General features: G+C 44.7%; 2 protein-coding genes across 2 annotated transcripts in view; one reads left to right on the forward strand and one right to left on the reverse strand.

Annotated features, from left to right (window-relative positions):
• Positions 1 to 14,046, reverse strand: part of MORN2 (MORN repeat containing 2) — a 40,398-nt gene extending 26,352 nt beyond the window's left edge. Inside the window, exons 1-2 of the mRNA XM_088477651.1 lie at positions 13,962 to 14,046; positions 823 to 873 (exon numbers count right to left, since the gene is read on the reverse strand). Coding sequence (XP_088333777.1) covers positions 823 to 873; positions 13,962 to 13,986 — 76 coding nt within the window. The 5' untranslated portion in view covers positions 13,987 to 14,046. The remainder of the gene's footprint in view (positions 1 to 822; positions 874 to 13,961) is intronic.
• A 73-nt stretch (positions 14,047 to 14,119) lies between these two features.
• The window catches only part of DHX57 (DExH-box helicase 57), a 50,895-nt gene continuing 42,405 nt past the window's right edge, over positions 14,120 to 22,609 (forward strand). Inside the window, exons 1-5 of the mRNA XM_088477421.1 lie at positions 14,120 to 14,188; positions 16,084 to 16,316; positions 17,570 to 17,731; positions 17,921 to 18,142; positions 19,705 to 20,519. Coding sequence (XP_088333547.1) covers positions 16,084 to 16,316; positions 17,570 to 17,731; positions 17,921 to 18,142; positions 19,705 to 20,519 — 1,432 coding nt within the window. The 5' untranslated portion in view covers positions 14,120 to 14,188. The remainder of the gene's footprint in view (positions 14,189 to 16,083; positions 16,317 to 17,569; positions 17,732 to 17,920; positions 18,143 to 19,704; positions 20,520 to 22,609) is intronic.

Consider the following 22,609-nt stretch of genomic DNA (forward strand, 5'->3'; position numbering starts at 1 on the left):
ATTAACAGATTTAACCACTCTGCTAGGCCTTCCATCAGAGCCAGTTTTGGACATGCCGAAGGCCAAAGATAAGGCCCTGTATTCTTAAGGTGGGTACACACCTGAAAGAGATATCTGCAGATGATGGTCGTTCACACTGAACGGCCATCATCTATCCGGCAGCCGTGGGTACCACTGGCAGGGAGGCGGGTCAAGGGCGGGGTCGCCCCCTTCTCCGTGGCTGCCGCTGTGTGTGTACGGGTGGTCTGAAGAATCATTCAAGCAGCAAAGCAACTATAAAAAAAAATCAATAATAAAAAAAAAGTAAAAACCTGACAGCTTTTGTTAAGAGATCCAGGGCTTTGGATAATCCCCCTCTTTGCCTCACTGAAATTCTGACCATGGGCCCAATTCAGAGAAATTCGATATGTACTTAAATCTCCGCTGTTTGCAGATCTGCGCATGTCTGTTTCTGCGAAGTCGGTAGCATGATTGACATGCCCTGGTGTTTGTCAGTGGTGACAGGGAGCATTCGCGAAAAAGGGGCGTCGGCCCCATTTTCTGTGCATGCAAAAGTCGGTGGCTGCATCCTTGGAAGCAGCTTCATGGGCCCCGCCAGCGTGATTTCATGGACATCCTAAGTGACATGAGGGTTACTCAGAAGTCTGATGCTCACGCACTTGATCCGATGCTGCATCTTTGTATGCAGCAGCGGATCAGAGAAGCGTAAGACGTAGAAAGAAGCAGCAGCTGTACTATAGCGTTTATCTCTGAATCAGGTCCCATATTTCTAAGCATATGCACTGACAGGATGTATAATTAAATTCCCAAAACATCTCTTACCATAACTGTCTCCATTCGGGAACACAAGTGAAATCTGAAACACTTCAGGATCTATTATAAGAAAAAACAGCAGACAATGAGACAATGTAAATACAGTAATTACATGTGAAACCCCCCCCCACAAAACTTCAGAATTGAACTATGATGTCAGGACCCCCAACTATGTATACAAATGTTCCCAGATAATATTGCACAAAATAAAAATGAAGTTACTGCGGAGAAAAATAAAATGAGCGCAATTCCGTCATATGTAATAGAATGTGAATAGACACATAGGGGTAAATTTACTAAGATGACAGTTTTTAGAAATTGAGATGTCGCCCATAGCAACCAATGAGAATCTACTTAACATGCTTTGGGCAACATTTCCATTTCTAAAAACTCTCATCTTAGTAAATTTACCTCATAAAGGGCGATTGTTTTTTATGGGCGGTGATAATTAATGGGTGCCTGACAGAGCAATTAAATTGTAAACCCAGACATTTCACACACATATCTGATAGCCACCTCAGGAGGCTGCAAGCACAAATGTGGGCGCCCGCAGCATTCACGTCCGATCTGAACAACAACTGAATTGCTCCTCCGTGTGCCTATTACTTAGAGCGTCTATAAAAACAATTGAATTCCTCCCAAAGTCGCCAAACCTGCCAGAATCAATCTTGACACGGTGCACGATAAAAGTCAGCAGATGTAATAGCCATCTAGTTTGCAACTTGCTGGAAATGAGCAATAGAATTTGCCCCCAAACAAAAGTCCTTCTGGCCGGCGAGATAGCTGCTTATACAGCTATTTTGCCTGGCTCCATATGTGAAATAATACAACAAAAATTAAAGAGAAAATAAGGGTAGGGTCCACCCTGCCCACAATTAAATCTAGCACTAGCCCTTCAGCCTAGGCACCGCACACCTTGCACCCATTATAGATATGTTACTGAGTGTGGGGTCCCCACAAAAATTCCATAATGAGTACTAGACATTGCCAGCCAGGAGTGGGGCAACGTGGTGGGCCAATAGACAACATGGTGGGCCAATAGAGGAAGCCGGGGGGACGGGTCTGCACATGTACACACTACTCAGGAAAAGGGCCACAATCCGCGCCGCAGCCATTCAGAAGATAACCAATCCAAAACAGTGAAAAAGGACGAGCCAGGGGGCATCACCCACACACTCCCTGGGCCGCACTGGTAGCCAGCTCCAGCACCGGGTCACAGCTCCCCTGCTGGCGCCCCTCTTCATCATCACCCGGGGCACATGCCATATACTAAATCCACCTAGCTGCACCACTGCCCCTCTCCCTCTCAAACATGCAGGATACAGACTGACAGATCACTAATGTAATGGTTCCACTGGTTTTCCCATGGTCCACAGTTCATTTTCTCAGGCAATACAAAACTCCAGAGTTTCTCCGCTTTTGGCAGATCCACTGCCTACCTGAATCTGATTGAAACTACATAGTGGCAACTAACTATTGCTTGCTCTGCAGATGCTCACAATTCTTCTCATTCAACTTCACAAAAGAGGGACATCAAACACCAGCCGTGGCTTACTCAAAAGTATTCTCCCAAACTCATCTTTTATTCCTTCAGAAATTCCCATGCTCCTGAGGCTGGTCAGTTCTATGCTCCTGAGGCTGGTCAGTTCTATGCTCCTGAGGCTGGTCATTTTAATTGGGGGCCTTGTGAGTTGGTCTTACACTGGCTAAGGCGAAGGCTTTTTTTTTTTTTTTCATCAATAGTTTTTATTAAAGATTTGTTCCATTAACAATATAGAAAGGGAGGATATAAGAAAAAAAACAAAAAAACAAACACAAGGACGGGGGGAGGAATCAGACATTACTGTCGATATAATAAACATCTTGGTTACAATGTATTTGAAAAAGAAAAACATTTAACATGTCCATAATACCTCATATATAAACATATTCAGATACAGCAGAAAGAATATAAAATAACCTAATAATAAGAGGGGCAGTGAGGCACTCAAGCATTAAAGCATTAAACCCCCAATATCAGCACTTTACCCAGTATAGGAACAATATTAACACTCACAGCATAAAAAAAAAATAGTATTAAATAGAGCTCGGACATAGAATTCAGTTAGCATCAAGAAGCAGCGTAGCCCCTCTCCATTCGTAACAAATTCCTGCCATTTGAGCCATTTTACCAAGGGGGAGGAGGCCGCTGAGGAGTATGGGATACCTAATGTTTCCACTTGAAAAGCATAGTGAATTTTACCTAAAATATTTTGTAAGGGTGGCGGAAACGGACTGTTCCAATTTTGTGCTATAGCTGCTCTAGTGGCAATCGATATATTTTCGAATATATTTGATAATCGAATAATCGAATATATTTGTCAGGATTAGACATCTCTGGGGGGTATATATGAAAAAGGGCTATGGAAGGTGACTCCTCAAACTGGGTATTTAGAACTTTATATGCTAATACAAATAATGAATGCCAAAGATTACGGATGATTGGGCAATTCCAAAATATATGGAAAATATCTCCCTGTTCCGAACAATTACTCCAACAGAATTTTTGATTGGGAGGGCCATATCTTGTGAAGCTTTTCAGGTATAAAATACAATCTATGTACAGGTTGAGTCTCCCATATCCAAAATGCTTGGGACCAAGGCTATTTTGGATATCGGAATATTCCGTATTTTGGAATAATTGCACACCATATTGAAATGTCTAAGGAATAGGGCCCAAATCTAAACACAGAATGCATTTATGTATTATATACACCTTCTAGCCTGAAAGTAATTTTATACAATACTTTCAATAATTTTGTGACACAAACAAATTTTGTGTACATACATGAAATTAATTTGTTTCATATACACCTTATACACACAGCCTTATACACACAGTAATTTTATACTTTATTTTTAATAATTTTGTGCCTTAAACAAAGTTTGTGTACATTGAACCATTAAAAATCAAAGGTTTCACTATCTTAAATTGCATCTCTAAATGGTTAGAACATCTAGAGAACCTGTGGGCTGTTAAATATATTTCTTCCCACTGTTGGATGGTGAATACAATTTGTAAATCTGTTTCCCACCGTAATTGTGCAGGAGATTTAGTAGGGGTCTTGACCTCTATATATAGGGAGTACCAAAATCTAATAGCACCCCTAGCATTGCCTCGTGAGATTTTGGCTAAAATAAAAGAGGGGGGTAAATGGCGAAGGCTTTTTTAGATAGGCTGGGCCAAGTAGGAACATGATGAAAGGAGCCTTCCCCTGATTCCCCTCTAGGATTGGGCTGGAGACTTGGGCCTAAAGCAGGGCTCAACAAATTTTTGCTACATCTAGGAGCCAGCTTAAAAGTTTAGGAGTCATACTATGAAATATATGAAAATTTCTATAGGGGTCATTCCATGTCAAGTGGACCAGGGGTCCCCACATGACCATCTCCAATTTTGTTGAAATGTTGCATGAATGTTGGTATATATGTAGAACTAACTTTGGTAAAGTTTCAGTTTACAGTATGCAATAGTAGTGGAGTTGTGGCCCTGGTAGTGGAGGTAGGTGAAACTGTCACCTACTCCACAGTGCACAATCAGCAATGTACAAGTAAATGCTGTGACAGATCTATGAGAACAAAAGTTGTGCCATCAGACCCCAATACATACTTGTACGTCTTCGGTGCCCAATTCACAGCATGCCACCAATTAACAGACTTACATACCACAGTGCCCCCATAGTATGAAACACCATAGTGCCTCCAATACATAGTATGTCACACCACAGTGCCTCCAATACATAGTTTGTCACGGGTTGCATATGTGCTCCCTAACCCTAATCTTACGGGGGTGCCTAAACTTAACCCCCCTGCCCGCACCCTAAACCTAACCCTCCCAAGGGGGGTGCCTAACCCTAACTTCCCCTCCCCCTAGCCTAACCCTCCCTGGAAGGGGTGCCGAACCCTAGGTCCCCCCGGGGGTGTCTTAACCTAACCCTCCCCTTTTGTGGCTAACGCTAACCCTGTCCAGGCTTACCTTCATTTGGGAAGCCGTCTGTTGGAATTCTGTTGTCGGGCTAAAGATAGGTGTCGGGATTTCGATGCCTATCTTTAGTACTATGGCCCTGATTCAGCCTTGGGAATAGAGAGAGATATCTCTCTCAACTGTGAACCTGAATAAACCATATTGCAATGCAAGGGGTGTAAATACATACATTTTTTTACATGTGGGGTAAATACTGGCTGCTTTTGTATGTAGCCCACAAATACTGCACAGCTTTATTATTACTCTACAATTTAGATGTCAGTTTGGAAACACTCCTCCCAAATCTAAATCTCTCTGCACATTTTAAATCTGCCCCACTTGCAGTGCAGCATGGTTTCACCAAGATGATCAGTTGAGAGAGATCTCTCGCTCTATTCCCAAGTCTGAATCAGGCCCTATGTTGGGATTTCAATGCCGTGATTCCGTCAGACGGCTTCCCGGGCGTCGGCATTATAACTACATCCCGTATGTCACACCACAGTGTCTTCAATACATAGTATGTCACACTACAGTGTCTTCAAATAATATGCCACACCACAATGTTTTCAATACACAGTAAGCCACACCACAGTGTCTTCAATACATAGTATGCCACACTACAGCGTCTTCAATACATAATATGCCACACCACAACAGTGCCCAATACATAGTATGCCACACTGCAGTGCCCCAATACATAGCTTTTCATACTGTAATTGCCCTAATGAGTGACACACCACAGTACCCCAATACATAGTATGCCACATCATAGTGCCCCCAGTACATTGTATGCCTTCACCACGGTGCACCCAATACATTGTATGCCACATTGCAGTGCCAATACATAGTATACCACACTGCAGTGCCCATAATACATAGCATGCCACACCACAGTGCACCCAATACATAGTATGCCACACCATGGTTTCCCCAATACACAGTATTGCACACCACAGTGTACCCAATACATAGTATGACACACCGCAGTGCCCCTAATACATAGCATGCCACACTGCAGTACCCAATATATAGTATGCCATACCACAGTACTCCAATACATAGTCTTGGACACCACAGTGCCTCCAATACATAGTATAGACCACAGTACCCCAATACATAGTATGGCACACCATTGTGCCCCAATACATAGTATGCCTCACCACAGTACCCCAATACATAGTATGCCACACCATGGTTCACTCAATACACAGTATGCCACACCAGTGTACCAAATACATAATATGCCACACAGCTATGCCCCTAATACATAGCATGCCACACCAGAGTACCCCAATACATAGCCTTGGACACCACTGTGCCTTTAATACATAATATGTCACACCACAGTACCCCAATACAGAGTCTTGGACACCACAGTGCCTCCAATACATAGTATGTCACACCACAGTACCCCAGTACATAGTATGGCACACCACAGTGTGTCCAATTCATAGTATGCCACACCACAGTACCCCAAAACATAGTATGCCACACCATGGTTCACCCAATACACAGTATGCCACACCAGTGTACCAAATACATAGTATGACACACCGCAGTGCCCCTAATACATAGCATGTCACACTGCAGTGACAACAATACATAGTATGCCACACCCCAGTACCCCAATACATAGTCTTGGACACCACAGTGCCTCCAATACATAGTATGTCACACTGCAGTGCCCACAATATATAGTATGCCACACTATAGTACCCCAATACATATTATGCAACACCACAGTACCACAATACATAGTATGCCACACCATGGTTCACCCAATACACAGTATGCCACACCAGCGTACCCAATTCATAGTATGACACACTGCAGTGCCCCTAATACATAGCATGCCAAACTGCAGTGCCCACAATACATAGTATGCCACACCACAGTACCCCAAATACATAGTCTTGGACACCACAGTGCCTCCAATACATAGTATGTCACACTGCAGTGCCCACAATACATAGTATGCCACACTACAGTACCCCAATACATAGTCTTGGACATCACAGTGCCTCCAATACATAGTAAGTCACACCACAGTACCCCAATACATAGTATGGCATACCACAGTGCCCCCAATACATAGTATGCCAAACAACAGTGTCCCTAATACATAGCATGCCACACTGCAGTGCCCACGGTACATAGTATGCCACACCACAGTACCTCAATACATAGTCTTGGACACCACAGTGCCTCCAATACATAGTATGTCACACTGCAGTGCCCTCAATACATAGTATGCCACACTACAGTACCCCAATACATAGTCTTGGACACCACAGTGCCCACAATACATAGTATGGCGCACCACAGTATCCCAATACATAGTATGGCACACCACAGTGCCCCAATACATAGTATGCCACACAACAGTGTCCCTAATACATAGCATGCCACACTGCAGTGCCCACAATACATAGTATGCCACATAGTAGTGCCTCCAATACATAGTACAGGTTGAGTCTCCCATATCCAAATATTCAGAAATATGGAATATTCGAAATAGGGATTTTTTTTAGCATGACTGAGATAGTGAAACCTTTACTTTTTGATGGTTTAATGTACACAAACTTTGTTTAAGTAACAAAATGATTACAAATATTGTATAAAATTACCATAAGTCTAAGTGTATAAGGTGTATATGAAACATAAATTAATTTCATGTATGTACACAAACTTTTTTTGAGCCACAAAATTAAATGCAATCTGTGTTTAGATTTGTGTCCCATTCCCAAGATATCTCATTATGGTAAGCAAATATTCCAAAATACTGAATATTCTGATATCCAAAATACCTCTGGTCCCAAGCATTTTGGACATGGGAGACTCAACCTGTATGCCTACCACAGTGTCCCCAATACATAGTATATCACTCCACAGTGCCTCCAATATCACACCACAATCCATTCAAACGTGCCAATGTGTATAATGTCAATGAATGTGTACAGGGAGACAAGGCTGCTGTTCCTGCATCTTCTGTCTGGGCGGGGATCTGGAACTCCAGCAGAATGACCTGACTGGATCTCACTGACTCCTGATGGGTGGACAAGTACCTGACTTACTTGTAGCTGGGCAGCTGCAGGAACACGGAGGAGGGGGTGATGTGGAACTCATCCTTGTGAAGGAGTCTGACATGGTCTATGAAGGAGTCCTGGGAGCTGGGCTCATTCAGCATCCTCGGCCCGCTTAAGCACCTGCAGTACGAGCAGGCCAGGGAGCTTCCTGACAAACCATCCCACGCTGTCAAGCAGGTGTGGAAGGTCAGCCATCAGCATGTGTTCTGAGTGACAGTCATACAGTAGCCCTACTCCCTAGCAGCTCTTTGCGGCTCCAACCTGTCTGGGACTCTGCACTACTGTGATCATCAGGGACCCTTCGGGGAAGTCTAGCAACGTCCTCTCTGCTCGGGGACCCAGGAACAAGCCTTGCCATAGCTGTGAGGAGAGCCAGGACAATACTCTTGTTGGCGCTGCAGGGCATCCTGACTTCTGAAGGAGCTGCACAAATTTAGAAACAGAGCACCTCCAATTATAAAACAGGAGTGGGTCCTCATTTTCATGACTACAGCTGGATGAGAAATGAAACCCCACTCTCTTCACTGATGGGCCGGGGTCTCTGTAAATCCGGTGCCAGGTGTAAAATATTACTCGCCATGGCGACCTGGTATCTAGTGTTTGTAGAGCCCTGTCCTAATGTAAATGCTTGCACAGTTCTGTTTTACTCCTACAGTAAAAACTGCAAACATGATACAGATTGTAAACATTCGTACACTGTGGGGGAACAATCTTTGGACTCTAATTCAGAGATGCACGGTAATGCAATCGCTGCCGCAATTTTGCACGGAACGCAGGTGCGAAAATATGCTACTGTGTCCGAAGCTTACTCGAACATAGGGACGGCCACAGCAGCCTTCTCAAATCCGTCCGATGACGTGCAACAGCGTAAACATTGGTACCATTGACGCAGATCGGGCAGCCACGCAGCTTGTAAATCAGGTCTGACCAGCTGCAAACTCTGCAGCTCTCCTGACACACAGAGAGCCCTCATACTGCGAAGGAGATCTCTATGGCAAATATATGCACGCCCATGAAATGGCGTTTAAATGGTCAGATATGCCTGCGTTTTTCTAACCATCTCCCTGTTACCAACCCGTGACTCACTTTGCGTGTGGTTCCTATGTGCGAGAGCCCAGTGCAGCTTTCGCGCATGTGCATTTGCAAACAGTCGACCGATCTGCGAAAATATCATCTTTGCGCAAATATCTGAATCAGGCCCATAGTTTTCTGAAAAGGGGGTCCCTAGCGGATTTGAGTATTAAAAGGTCCCATTCATTATGTAAAAAAATATGCAGAGTTGATAGCAAAATGGTGCAAGCAAAAACAGAATATTTCCGCACATCTTGAGATACATACACCTCCGTGCCGGAGACATATGCGTTTAATTACAACAAATCATTATCATCAATATGTACTGGCACCTGCCCTGTAGCAGAGGCAAAAGGTACTCCTCCTAAAAGGCATATATGAGAGTTTCTTCAGGTCTGCATAAACAGCATTTGGATGAACACATGTTACTGAACTTTGCCTATCTGGGAATAACTCTTCCTACCCCATTCCTTCTCTCCAGTTCAGTAGCGTATCTATAACAAGTGCAGGGTGTGCGGTGCAGAGAGTCTACTAGCTTGTGCCACTGGCTAGGGAGGAGTGGGTACGGACGGAGACTGCACATGGGCCCCCTCCAAAATTAATATGCCCCTGCTCCAGTTGTAAAATTTCATGTGTGCAAGATGTGTGTGGTTCTTCATAAGCATATTTGTTTGCGTTCACATTCTGATCATGTGCAGTCCAAAATCACGGGAGGTATGCTATGCAAACGGGTTCTAACGCATTCTGTATCAGTCTCTATGGGGTAAATTTACTAAGATGAGAGTTTTTAGAAGTCCAGATGTTGCCCATAGCAAGCAATCATATTCTACTTAACATTTAACTAGCACCTTCTAGAAGATAATAGCTAGAAACTGATTGGTTGCTATGAGCAACATCTCCACTTCTAAAAACTCCCACTTTAGTAAATTTATCCTTATGTGTCAATCATATGTTCTCATAGCAAAGTTAGAATGTAATTAGTTGTCATTCAAATACTCCTATAAGAACATAAACAGTGTAAAGTACGTGCTTATTTTTGGGCCTGGAGTAGAGATGCAGCTGCATACCTCCCAACTGTCCCGATTTCAGTGGGACAGTCCCGTTTTACAGGCACTGTCCCGCCTTCCTACCCACGGGCCTCAGTGTCCCGCGTGCAGGGTGGAAGTTGGGGAGGACACTCTCACACTGCATAGCTGAGCAGCAGTGAATGGATGACTTGCGCATCATCCATATACACTTTGGTGGGTCTGGGTGAGGCAGGGGGGCTGTCCAGCAGCTCCTAAAGCACTGGGCAAGCCCCCAGTGTGACAAAAATGGGGGTGGGACCCACAGGAACGGCATTTCCTGTGAGGCCACACCTTGTTAATAGATCACGCTCCCTATTTTCGGGCACGCACCTACAGCACGCACAAATGTCCCTCTTCCCCATCTTGAAAAGTGTGGAGGTATGCAGCTGGCTGGTGGTGGGGACGGGTACTCCACATATTTCGGCTATCAAGATGGAGCAGGGCAAAAATAATGCAATTCTCATTCATATTGGCCCCACCCCCTCCCAATGGACCTGCGATTCCCAACATTATCCTCCCCATCCTGACCACTTCACTAGGAAGTGGGCAGGATGTGGGAGGGCCGCCTACTCTTACGGGGGTCCAGCGGACTCTCCACAAATATAACACATAAAGAATGACAGAATATATGGGATCTGTATGAATGACCGCCAGACCTATGCCCGACGGTTCAAAGACCGGCAGCAGTGAATATCCCGACAGGTAATGAAGGTAAGTATAACTAACCCTCACCCCCCCTAACCCTAACCCTCCCTTAGGGGTGCCTAAACCTAACCTCTTCCCTAGTGCCTAACCCTAACCCCCTCATAAGTGCCTAAACCTAACCCCCCCGTCCCCGCAGCCTAAACCTAACCCACCCAGGGGGGTGCCTAACCCTAACCTCCCTCTGGGGGTGCCTAACCCTAACCCCCCTTCCTCTAGCCTAACCCTCTCAGGGGGGTGCATAACCCTAAGTCCCCCTCGGAAGCCCCTAACCTAAAAGCCCCCATACACGGCACGGTATACGTGCCGATCCGATGGATCGGCACGATATAGGTGCTATATCGTGCCGTGTATGGGCACAATATCGTACCTGATATCGTGCGGCGAGCTCCTGCGGGATCATATATCGCATCCCCAGATCTTCCTGCAGGTTCATGTGATCTGGGATGTGATGTACGATCCCATTCAGATGGAGGAGGGGGGAGCCGGCATATCGTGCGGTCAGCGGGGACCGCACGACTCCCGGCAGTGACAGCACGATCCGTCTCCCGACGGATCGCCAGTCGCCCAACACGGTGCATCTCACCGTAAATGGACACCTTTACCCTACCCCACCCCACGGCTGTTCGCGCCCGCCGCCCGGCTTACCTTCGTTCAGTATGCCGGGCATTGGGCTCCCGACGTAGGGATAATGATAGGTGTCGGGATTTCAACACCTATCATTAGTCCCCTGTCGGGATTGCACAGTCGGGAAGCAGGCGGTCGGCATTTCGACCGTCGGCATCCTGACTGCATCCCGAAAATATATGCATGTGTTAACACCTGGGAATGAACAGATCAAACACTATATAGGTAGTATCTGTAGGCTAACACAGGTGTCATACACAATGGGCCTGATTCAGAGTTGTACGCTAATGCAAACTTTGCTGCTTAGCAATTGCTAAAATATGCTAATACATTAGCTGGGGGGATTTGTATTGAGACACCCACCAGAGCCCTCATAGCTGTTCGCAACAGCGTACACAAATGCAGCATTGGATGTATATCCTCAAAACATTGACTCCTCAAGTCATGGTCACTCAGGATGTGCGTGGTAATTGAGACGCTGGAGCTTTGTTTTCTGCGTGCGCGATCGCAGACACTGGCTAGTACAAGCCAAGGAAACGTCCCAGACATGCCCGCATATTGGCCGGAACTCCCTGTAACCACCCACAGAACGGTCTCTTCCTGACAAATTGGACGTGAATCCTCACAACGAGTGCAACCACAATTCGTGCACAATGCAGCTGCGATGTATGCGCAAATAACTGATAATCGCTCAACTGCGTGAACATCGGAATAGCGTTCAACTTTGAATCGGGCCCAATGTGATCAGGGCATCACCACTTAATACACATAGTTACTTTTCACATCACCTTTTATGTTTGTTTATTATTCATGTATTTTTTTCACATATATTTTAACCTCTCATTCCACACTTATTGATAACTCGCACACATCTATACTTTACACTGCACTATCACTCTTTTTCCATTTTCGTGTGATGCCCTGGGGGGGTCCTGGGCTGGATGTTTTTTTGGGGTGCACTGCGCCCCGGACGTGAACCTCTTAGTGTTAGGGACTGCTAGTGACAGAGAAGCCGTGAAGAGGCCTAGCAGCTTCCCATGTATTTGCAAATGCATGCAACCAATATCTCTGATTTCTATTACCATATAGTGTTCATATGTTGTTGCTAGTACAATTCAGTGTGCTGAGGAACAATAGGGGGTTAAAAAACCCTCTCTTTTCTATCAGGCCCAATGTGCAGCAGAAACATTGAATCGCCTGCTTTCAATTGAGTCCAAACAAATTAACCAATAAAAACTTTTCCAGGTTTCAAAAGTTTCAATTCTTTTTACCTGAGTTTTGTTTCTTTTCTTTGCCTACAAATTAAGCAGTGATCAACTTAATACGGATCCGACTTCTTGTGTATATAGGATCTGGCTGTAAAGGCCCCCATACATGGCACGATATAGGTGCTATATCCTGCCGTGTGTGGGCACAATATCGTACCTGATATCGTGCTGCAGGGTCGTACATCGCATCCCCAGATCTTCCTGCATAACCATCTGATCTGGGATGCGATGTACGATCCCATTCAAATGGAGGGGGGAGCCGGCATATTGTGCGGTCAGCGCGGACCGCACGATTGCCAGGGGTGACAGCACGTTCCGTCTGCTGATGGATCGGCAGTCGCCCTACACGGTGCATCACACATTGGATGGGCACCATAAAGGTGCATACACACGGTCAGATTTTTCTTCAGATCTGAACGATAACGATTTAAAAAATCGTTCAATCTTTCATATCTGATTTAAAAATCTGACATGTGGGCAACAATGAACGATGCGCGTTCCCGTTTGCAGATAAAGATATCTGACATCTGATGTGTTTGCAGTCAGATTTGGTCGATTTCATTCATTTTAAATACAGGCTGAAATCATTCAATCGTTTGCGAATCGTTCATCTGACATAGCTGACTGTATCTTAAAGGTAGCCCACACACATACCGATGTGCACACGATCAGACGATGTGTACGATTTATGTGCGATTTCCCTTGAAACTCTCCACGGCAGCTCTGCACACGATATGCACGCAATTTGGTGTCCAATCTTCATACGATCTCTCCTGCATGCAGACTTTTCACTGTATATTGTATCCTAGATTGTCAGATCTGCCCTACAGCATGGCAAATCTGACGATGGGGACGGGGACGCACACCGCATTGTGATCGTCAGTGGGGACTCACGATTTCCTCACGATTTTGGCATATTTTACACGATCTGTCGTTCCAATGCGTCGGAATCGGCCAGATCGGGTAAAATATCACTATGTGTGTGGGCAGCTTTAGTGTATATTTACTACCCCTCAAATCACACGGATCAGCAGTTTCTGCATTATTTAAGTAACCCTGAATTAAGGAGGTATCGAAGATCAAACAGTGACATAGGATACAGCAGTCCTCCTTATTCCTGCTTTACAGTTGTATCATATTAGCTATAACATTTCGGGGAAAAGTTGTCCATAGGAACCAATCAACTTTTACCTAGCATTTCATAGAATGTACGTATTATAAATGCTAGCTAGAAGCAAATTGGTTGCTAATGGCAACTCCTTTACTACTTGAAGGCTTGACACATCTGCGAAAGAGCAAAAGTATATACTGGCCGGCCTGACCTTACCGCACTCCGCAGCCGCCACTTCCATTCTTCGCTATAGGTAGAGCTGCTGCTGCTGCCGGATTATTACTATGGAGACAAGGACTAAGCGACACAGCGCTGGGGGCGGGGAGAAGTGAGTGACGTAGAATATAACTGGCCAATGTAACGCGCGGAGCTGCCGGCTGTGTACCGGGGTCACGTGACGAGACAGGAAGTGCCGCTGCCAGTGTAGGGGACAACAGCACGCAGTGAGTAACCATGTGTGTCTGTATGCCCCGTACTGTCATACTGTATGTGCCCTGCCCAGTCTGTACCGGTGTCTGAAATGGGGTATAGTGCAGTAATACTGCAGCCTTAGGCAATCTGTGGTTCCAGCTGTTACGGAACCACAAGATCCAGCATGCCCTGCCAACCAGAAACCGGGTATGCTGAGGCTTGTAGTACCACACAGTAGTGGAGCCATCGGTGGATGTATTCTTTGCATTATTATGGAGCAGCAGCTGCTGTTCTGTACGTTGGTGTTATTGTCTCGCCTATGTATAGTGAGCTTTTATTGCTATAACCATGCAGTCTGTATTATACACAGAGGCCCTAGTAATAATAATGTGATTACATTTATCCTCATGTGACTGAGGTGTAAGATGCAGACTAGCTGCTGGAAGACTTGACTGGGTTTTATGTTGAATCCACTTTTACACACAGTAACTTCACATCTGTCCACTGGTTTCCCTTCAGGATGTTTCAAAAGTTTATTAACAAATGACAATTCAAGAAGCAGCCGAGACAGTACCCGAAATATCTCTGATTATTGGAAAATTACAGCAATGATGCCTGTCTTCTTATGTTTTGTTTGACACAATATACTTTTCTATATACAATTACAGCTGCTGTAAAAGGGTGACCTAAGTGTCAGGGCTTGCTGCAAGTGTTTTGCAAGAACCAGTTGCAGAAATAGGAACATTTGACCACTGCACTCTCTTCACCTGAATCACTTTTCTGTGTCCACTATGGTGGCAATTTTTATTCTCAGACTTGGGTCAGATTATATATTTAGCTGTATTCTATTCATGGATATCTGTATATATACACTTTGAGACTTGTGGACCAAGTTTAACCATTGACAAATGTTACTTTGGTTTAGATGTATGAAACAGTGTGGAGAAGTTGCCCATAGCAACCAACCAAACTGATTGGTTGCTATGGTTAACTTGTCCACTGCTTGATACATCTCTATTTGTTGTTTAAAAATGGACTTCAGCCATGTGTACTACTACAATGCATTATGCATCTGGTTCCCGTTTTATCAACCAACAATAATTATTAAAATACTACACAGACTATAAGGCAAATATTTTCTAGACTGATTATTTCATTATTAGGGGTAGATTTACTAAAGGTCGGTTATAATAGATTTAAAATCAATGTTGAGTTTCTGGGGCTTAATCACACATTTACTAACACTTTATTATTTAGTTTTTTAAAGTATTAGTAAATGTGTGATTTAGCTTCAGAAACAAATCAAAGTTAATCGATTTTAAAATGATTGAAATCGACCTTTAGTAAATCTACCCCTTAGTCGGCTACATCTGATTTGAAAGTTTGCTTAAAGTGTTGTAGTTCACACACAATTGTTTCTTGATAAATTCCAGCTTCACCAGGTACCTTGATTTAATATGCAATATAGTAGTCATTAGTCAGCGCTACCTAATGTCAGTGGCATAACATACAGTAATAAAGATGAATGTTGTATACAATGTACAAATAAAGGGAGCGGTATTGCAAACTGACAGCTATATGGTTATTTCCAAATAAATCTATTAAATTGGTTTGTGTACCTTTTTTTTTTTTACCTTTTACAGACACAGTAGCTCAGTAGTTATACACATTTGCAATGACAAAGTTTAATTCAAATTAGTATGGAGGATCTACTTTAGATGTGCTTTTCATATAATGTAATTCAGTTGTTTTACATTCAGACAGTAGAGCAACAGGAATTTGTGTGTGTGTCTACGAAACGTTGACTTTTTTTCGTTATTTGATATATTGAGATGTTTCAGGATATGTCGAGATTTCATTTGGTATAGGTAATGGTGTATTAAAGTGAGTAGCAGAGGATTCCATTAATGTTATTAAATATCTACAGATGGAAATTCCGATCCGGAGGAAAGGGAAGCCGAACAAAGGAGGAGGGAGAGGCGGGCGAGGTGGCAGAAGAGGTGGTGGTGGTAGTGGACGTGGTGGTAGCAGAGGGGGGAGATCAAGAACTGAACCTGGAGGTGGAGGAGGAGGTGGAGGAAAGAAAAGCTCTAGTAAAGCATGGGATGATGGAGATGACATCTGTTTCTCTAGTAAACCAATGAGACCAGCGGCAGCAAGGTAAGTAATCCTTAATATCATTACCTATGGACTAAATCCGGACTTTAATTGAGTATTTTTATTGAAACGTTTTATCACAATAAAGTCTGTAACCTGGATGGACTGGCCAGCTCAGAGTCCAGATCATAACTCCATTGAGACCTTCTGGGACGAATTGGAGCGACGGGTGCGGTCTAGACTGACTCAACCTTCTTCAGTGTCAGTTGGTCACTGTTCTTAAGGTAAAATGGCAAAACATGCCGCCTGCTGTTGTCCAGGAACTTGTGTACAGTTTACCAAGATGGGTGTCTGCAGTAATCACTGCATGTGGTGGACCTACAAAGTACTGATGTCAATAACATCTTTTTGATCTATTTGCTGTCAGTGACCAATCACTCTTGTCTACATAGTGTTCAAATCCCACTGAGACAAACAGGGGTCAAAGAAATACAATTGGATCTGCTGATACCTGGCAGAGTCCCTGGCAGCATGGGACACTCCAGGAAACTCCAATCTTCATCAGACAGAGTGCCAAATCCTCCCCCCATTGTAACCATAGAGAACAGAGCCCACCAGCCCCTAAATGCGATAACGCAGCATATGTAAATGATTTAGTTCTGGCTGGAGAATGTCCGAAGTAGAAGACGTACAGGAGATTTAAAGATGGTTGGGACATCACCCCTCCCCTTGTGCCACTGTGCCAAGAGAGTGTGTCAGAGTTGCAGATACCTATAGAACAGATGGGATGGGAGGTCAAAATCTAGACTTAATTGAACAAAGGAGCATTAAATTCCATTCTGAAATAATTTACCCACTGAGTCCACCCCATGAGACTGCAATAAGGACTGTACCACAAGAGTACGAAGTTCAGAGAAGGTGGCATTGTCCCATAACGGAGAACAGGGATCAATTCCGGACTCCTCCAATAACTTTGCCAATGCCAACCAAACTATACATGCCTAAATTATGATAGTGGGATAACGGCAAGCGATGACTTTGCCAAAAGTAACTGTAAGGGGGTCAAGTTTAAACTGGCATAATCCAACAAAGCCCATTGTGACTCCACCAGCTCTTTTCCTCCTATTTTTAGTCTGTTTCTCCAGTGATTTTCATACATGAATTACCTGGAATTGTCTCAATATTACAGCTTTGGAATTACAGTCACTTAAGCAAGTTCATAGTTAGCGTACTGTTTTTTTTTTTTTAATGTAAGGGAAGTTTCTTGTATTCATTCAATAACTTATTCATGTATTGTACATTGTTGCTACTCCTAGATTGAACTATGCCAGTAGACCCAACTCGCGGCCCCGTGGTGCTGCTGGTGGTACTGCAGTCAGCACTCCTCTCCAAACGCTACACATGACCAAAGACAACCAGGAACGGGTGAAAGCTCTTCTACGTGATCTTCAAGGATCAGAGCTGGATGCTGCTGTTGAGTAAGTGTGAAATTACAGTTGGCGTTGCTTAATTATTTTTCCACTGAATATTATGTACACTGTATAATTTTGTGACCAACTAAGAACTACCTTGTCACATGTATAGTGAGGAGTGGGAAATCTACAGCTCTCCGAACTGGAGGTTTTCTAGATAAATGATAAACCCAGATAATTTACCTCCATTCACAGTGATGTGGGATCAGATTTAGAGGATGAATATGATGATTCCAGCACTCAGGATGAGGAAGAAGAGAACAATGATGGTGATTACTGCGATGAAGATTCAGGATTTGATTTATGGTCTTCGCCATCAGCAACACTGCAAGCAGCAGACAAACTTTCCCTTGAACCTCCTGCCCACATGTTACCAGAAGCAGTTATATCTCCTTTTGCTAGTGGAAAACTTTCTCGGTGAGTCAAGTGTCCCTATAAATAAATAGCCTTCTCTGAGGAACAGCCTTAAAAGTAAATATCTGTAACATTTCTGAGCCTCTATGTTTTGTTCATGAAGTCCAGTCATGATAGATATTGAAATATCTAGTGGTATCAACATTTGCATAACCTAACTAAAAAGTTAGGCATACTGCTTTCTCTATTACTTGTTTTGTCAGGTGAGCATCCTAGAAATTGGTGCTGTACCAGGACCTGTTTGAGCTTTAACATAAAGTTGGTTTAGTCATACCCATCCCTAGAGTTGTCCTCTCTCTTGCCACAAGTCGACATGCAGCTATGATGCGTACCACTCCACATCACCCATGCATGCATGCCCTTGGCTCTGGATCCATGCACAGCATGAAAACACGCAAAATCCATCAGCAAACTGACTCATTTTCATCTTTGCATTGGTCCCAGTGTGCACTCTGGGCCTGATTCAGAGCCGGACGCTCTGACCAGAGCGCTCGCTCTGAATCAGGGCCCTCCTACATGAAAATGGAGCGGCCTCTTGGACGCTCACATAGCTGTGGGTGACCACCCACAGCTATAGCGAGCGTCCATGATGATGGTCGCGATGGTCAAGACCATCGCGACCATCGGGTTTGCGACGGAGACCCTGCGGTAGGGTCTCGCTGCCGCAAGCCCTGGAGTGATTTTGGCTCTATCAGAGCCAAAATCACTCCCACTGACATCACTACTGATGTCAGTGGGGCCGGCTTCAGACGGTAGGCGTTCCCATAGTTCCACGTCCCCGGCACGCCCACCAAAGAGGGCGTGCTGTCAATCAACATCGACAGCACGCCCCCTTTGGTGCGAGACCCTGAGCGACGGCTACCCCGTCGCTAGCCGGGTCTCGCGCATGCGCACGACGGAGTTCCCTCCGTCGTGCGCATGCGCAGTAGGGCACCATCGACCCGCCTGTGAGCGTCCTGCGCTTGCGAGCGGGTCTGAATCAGGCCCTCTGCTCTATGATGTGCAAACCACTCTGCACATAGTTCCTTTAGTTCTATGGTCTGCAAACCTCTCTCCTCACAGTCCCCAAAGCTCTATGGTGTACAGGCCATTCCCCTCACATTCCCCAAAGCTCTATGGTGTGCAGACCACTCGCCTCACAGTCCCCAAAGCTCTATGGTGTGCAGGCCACTGTCCTCACAGTCCGCTCAGTTCTATGGTGTTAAGACTACACTCCCCAAAGTCCCCTCTGCTCTATAGTTTGCAGACCACTTTCCACAGTCTACTCAGCTCAGTGGTGTGCAAACCACTCTCCTCACAGTCCTCAAAGCTCTATGGTGTGCAGGCCACTGTCCTCACAGTCCTCAAAGCTCTATGGTGTGCAGGCCACTCTCCTCACAGTCCTCAAAGCTCTATGGTGTGCAGGCCACTCTCCTCCTTTTGTAACAAATAGTTCTTTAAGAAGAAAATACATATAAATGTATAGACCTCATTGTAAAATACACAATCACCACAAAAAGTGAAGGTGGTTCATTGTTGCATGTATCTGTAATGATATAACTGACTTTTTTTTTGCTGTACTTCAGATATGGTTTTGACCGAGAAAGATGTATGACAGCACTGAGAGCCAATGACGGAGATGTTGGGACATCCTTAGAGTATTTGCTGCAGCATTGTTTTTCAGAAGCTTTTGGTATCCAGACAAAAACTCCACGGTCTGCGTGTGACATTACCATGGAAAACATTTTGGCATTACGTCAAGAAGAGGCATATGTCCTCAGCTCGATATGTGGGGATAAATTTATTGAGAGAATCCCAAATAGAGTATGGACTGTAGGACTGGAGCTGGGCTACCTAACAGATAGGCTCCAGAAACCCAGAAGGAAAGACCAAGCCAAAGATTTGGTGAAACGGCCTCCTAGCAATATCTGCAAGTATTTCTTGAAAGGGGAAAACTGTCGGTTTGGTACAAGGTGCAGATTTAGGCATGAAGCCCCTAAGCAAGATGTGAAGGATGATTCTCACCTAAGTGCCAATGGAGAAAACAGTTACCTGTACGAACTTGAAATTCGATTCCTAAAAGATAACAAATACCCATCTCAAGCACCACTTGTAGCATTTCACTCCCTCAACGAGAACCTTCCAATGGCCTGTCGCCTACACATTGCAGAATATCTTTATGAAAAAGCCTTGAGAAGTGCTCAGACTTGTGAACCGGTTGTCTACTCCCTTGTCAGCTGCTTGGAAGATGAGGTTGAAATGGTGCCGCTACTTGCCAATACTCATCACAGATATAGCATCCCTCCACCCCTTATAATGCCAGTATCCTCTGAATCCAAGAAACCTCCCATTATTATTAATAAACCAGTTACCACTGAAAAGCCCAGCTCATCTACGGAAGGTATGACATTACAACTTTATACTATTTTTTTATATTAACACAATAAATATCGAATGTGTTTTACTAGGAATAATTAATATATTGTAGAATGGTTAGTTTTTGTTAGAAACCCTTTCACCAAGTGGGCCTTACTTGTTAAATACTGTGAGCAAAGTGAATATAAGTTTCAGTGAGCGTCCATGTCACTCTGAGGGGTTGAGCATTGCATGAACCACGAGAGTCCACTGAATGGGTATTGTAATAAGGTAAGACTAAATCTGTACCTGGAAAAGTATACCTTCTACCTGTATGTCATCCACTCCAACGACACGTGTTGCCAAAGAAGAATCTGTGTTAAATTATTAGTCATTCCATATGAAGTTTACTAGTGAATATCTCCTTAAATTGTAACATAGACAGTGGTTATACAATTCCATTGTAGATAACTACTCTTCACTTCCATTGGTCTGAATTGTTACTTTTACAGCATAAAGGGGGCCATACATCGGCAATCAGAAAAAAAATGATTCTACGGCAGACTCCAGTGATCGTCTCTCTTTCTCTCTCTGTAGCTAGCCAGTTATGAAAACACAGCAGTAAGAAGTGACTTACTGTATTTAGTACTAAGCATGTGACTCACTCCTGCTGGCTGAAGTCCGTCCCCGCCCCCTTCAATGAGTGACAGCGGTTAGTCACACACGCTATATCCGAAACTGTAGCGTTTGCGTGTGTGGTTACTGAGACTGAAGGCAGTCACTATGAGTGGCTATTTCAGTGGCCGCAAGAATCCCGTTAATACACAGGATTTGTTGCAGAGAATCCAGGGGAATTTGGGTGCCCAAAACTGTCCTGGATCCCGGGATTAGATTCCCTGCATTTAAATTATTTCACCAGTCTTCCACACAGGTCTCAGTTCTATAGTTTCACGGAATTTTCCACTGACTTCTAGAGGTTCTCAATTGGAAATTTGTAAAATGTATAGTGGTTAGTCTACTCCCCACTTAAACCAGAGTAATGTATTATTATTATTATATTTATTTGAGATTCCTATAATTGTCCTATAGAGTTGGAGATGCACACACTCCGCCACACTCTTCCACCTGCCCAATCTGGAGCACCCCTCCTTCAGACTGTGCTTTGAGATTACTTGGTGTTATCCCCGATGGGAAATCTGGATGTTGAACCAGTGGAAGGAGATATTGACGAGATGAGTGGTAGAGTTCTCATGTTAGCCAAGCAGTGGCAGGGGGGATGTGATATGGTAGTTGGCTTGAGGTACCATGGTATAACACGGGGTGGGTACACCAGAGCCTGTCCCTCTATTGGATCCACTTGAAATTTTGGTAACCGTCACCACTTGGGGATGATTAGCGAACAGAAGGAGTTGGAAGCTCACCCTGAGATGTCTGTGAATGATATCATGCTAGGGTCTTGGGGATATCACTGCCTAAACAAATGTACAAACCACTTTGTGTAAATCCGCAAGGGGATGTGGATAGTAAGTATTTGTAGAAGATAAGACTTTTTGGAGGGTGTTAATCTTTATTTCTACTTCAGGGTCCATAGGGGGTCCACAGGGTTGACCTTGGGGTATAGCTGGATCTGGATCCATGGGCACCACGCAGTTAAAGCTTTAGCTGCTCCCATGATGCACTTGGGTCCCTCCTCCTCTATACCCCGCCCCCGGCCACAGCACCTCAGTTTGAGTTGGTGCCCGGCCGGAGTCGGGTCACCTGCGCAGGGGGGCTGCAGGAGCAGCCCCCAAAAGCTTTCTATTTTTATTTAAAAAAAAAAAAAAAAGAGCCTGTTAGCTTTTTATTTTAAAACAGAGGCTCTAGTGTGGCAGCGACGGGCTGTCTATACAGACGCCCACGCTGCCGCTCTCCTTCCCCGCTGGCGCCGCGACGCCAGTACTGCACTGGGGATCGCGGCGGGACGGCGGGAGGCCAGAGTCCGTACTAGCCGGACTCTGGGTCCCTCCCTGGACTGCTGCCGGAGTCGCCGGGGACAAGGAAAGCCGCGAGTCGCCGATTAGCGGCGGCTCGCGGGTTTTGCCTGCAGATGCAGTCCTTTGCCCCCGGTCCTAGGGGACAGACCGGGGGCCGCTAGCG

This window comes from Taudactylus pleione, unplaced genomic scaffold, assembly GCF_031769625.1.
Source record: "Taudactylus pleione unplaced genomic scaffold, aTauple2 ptg000201l, whole genome shotgun sequence".
Taxonomy (NCBI): Eukaryota; Metazoa; Chordata; class Amphibia; order Anura; family Myobatrachidae; genus Taudactylus; species Taudactylus pleione.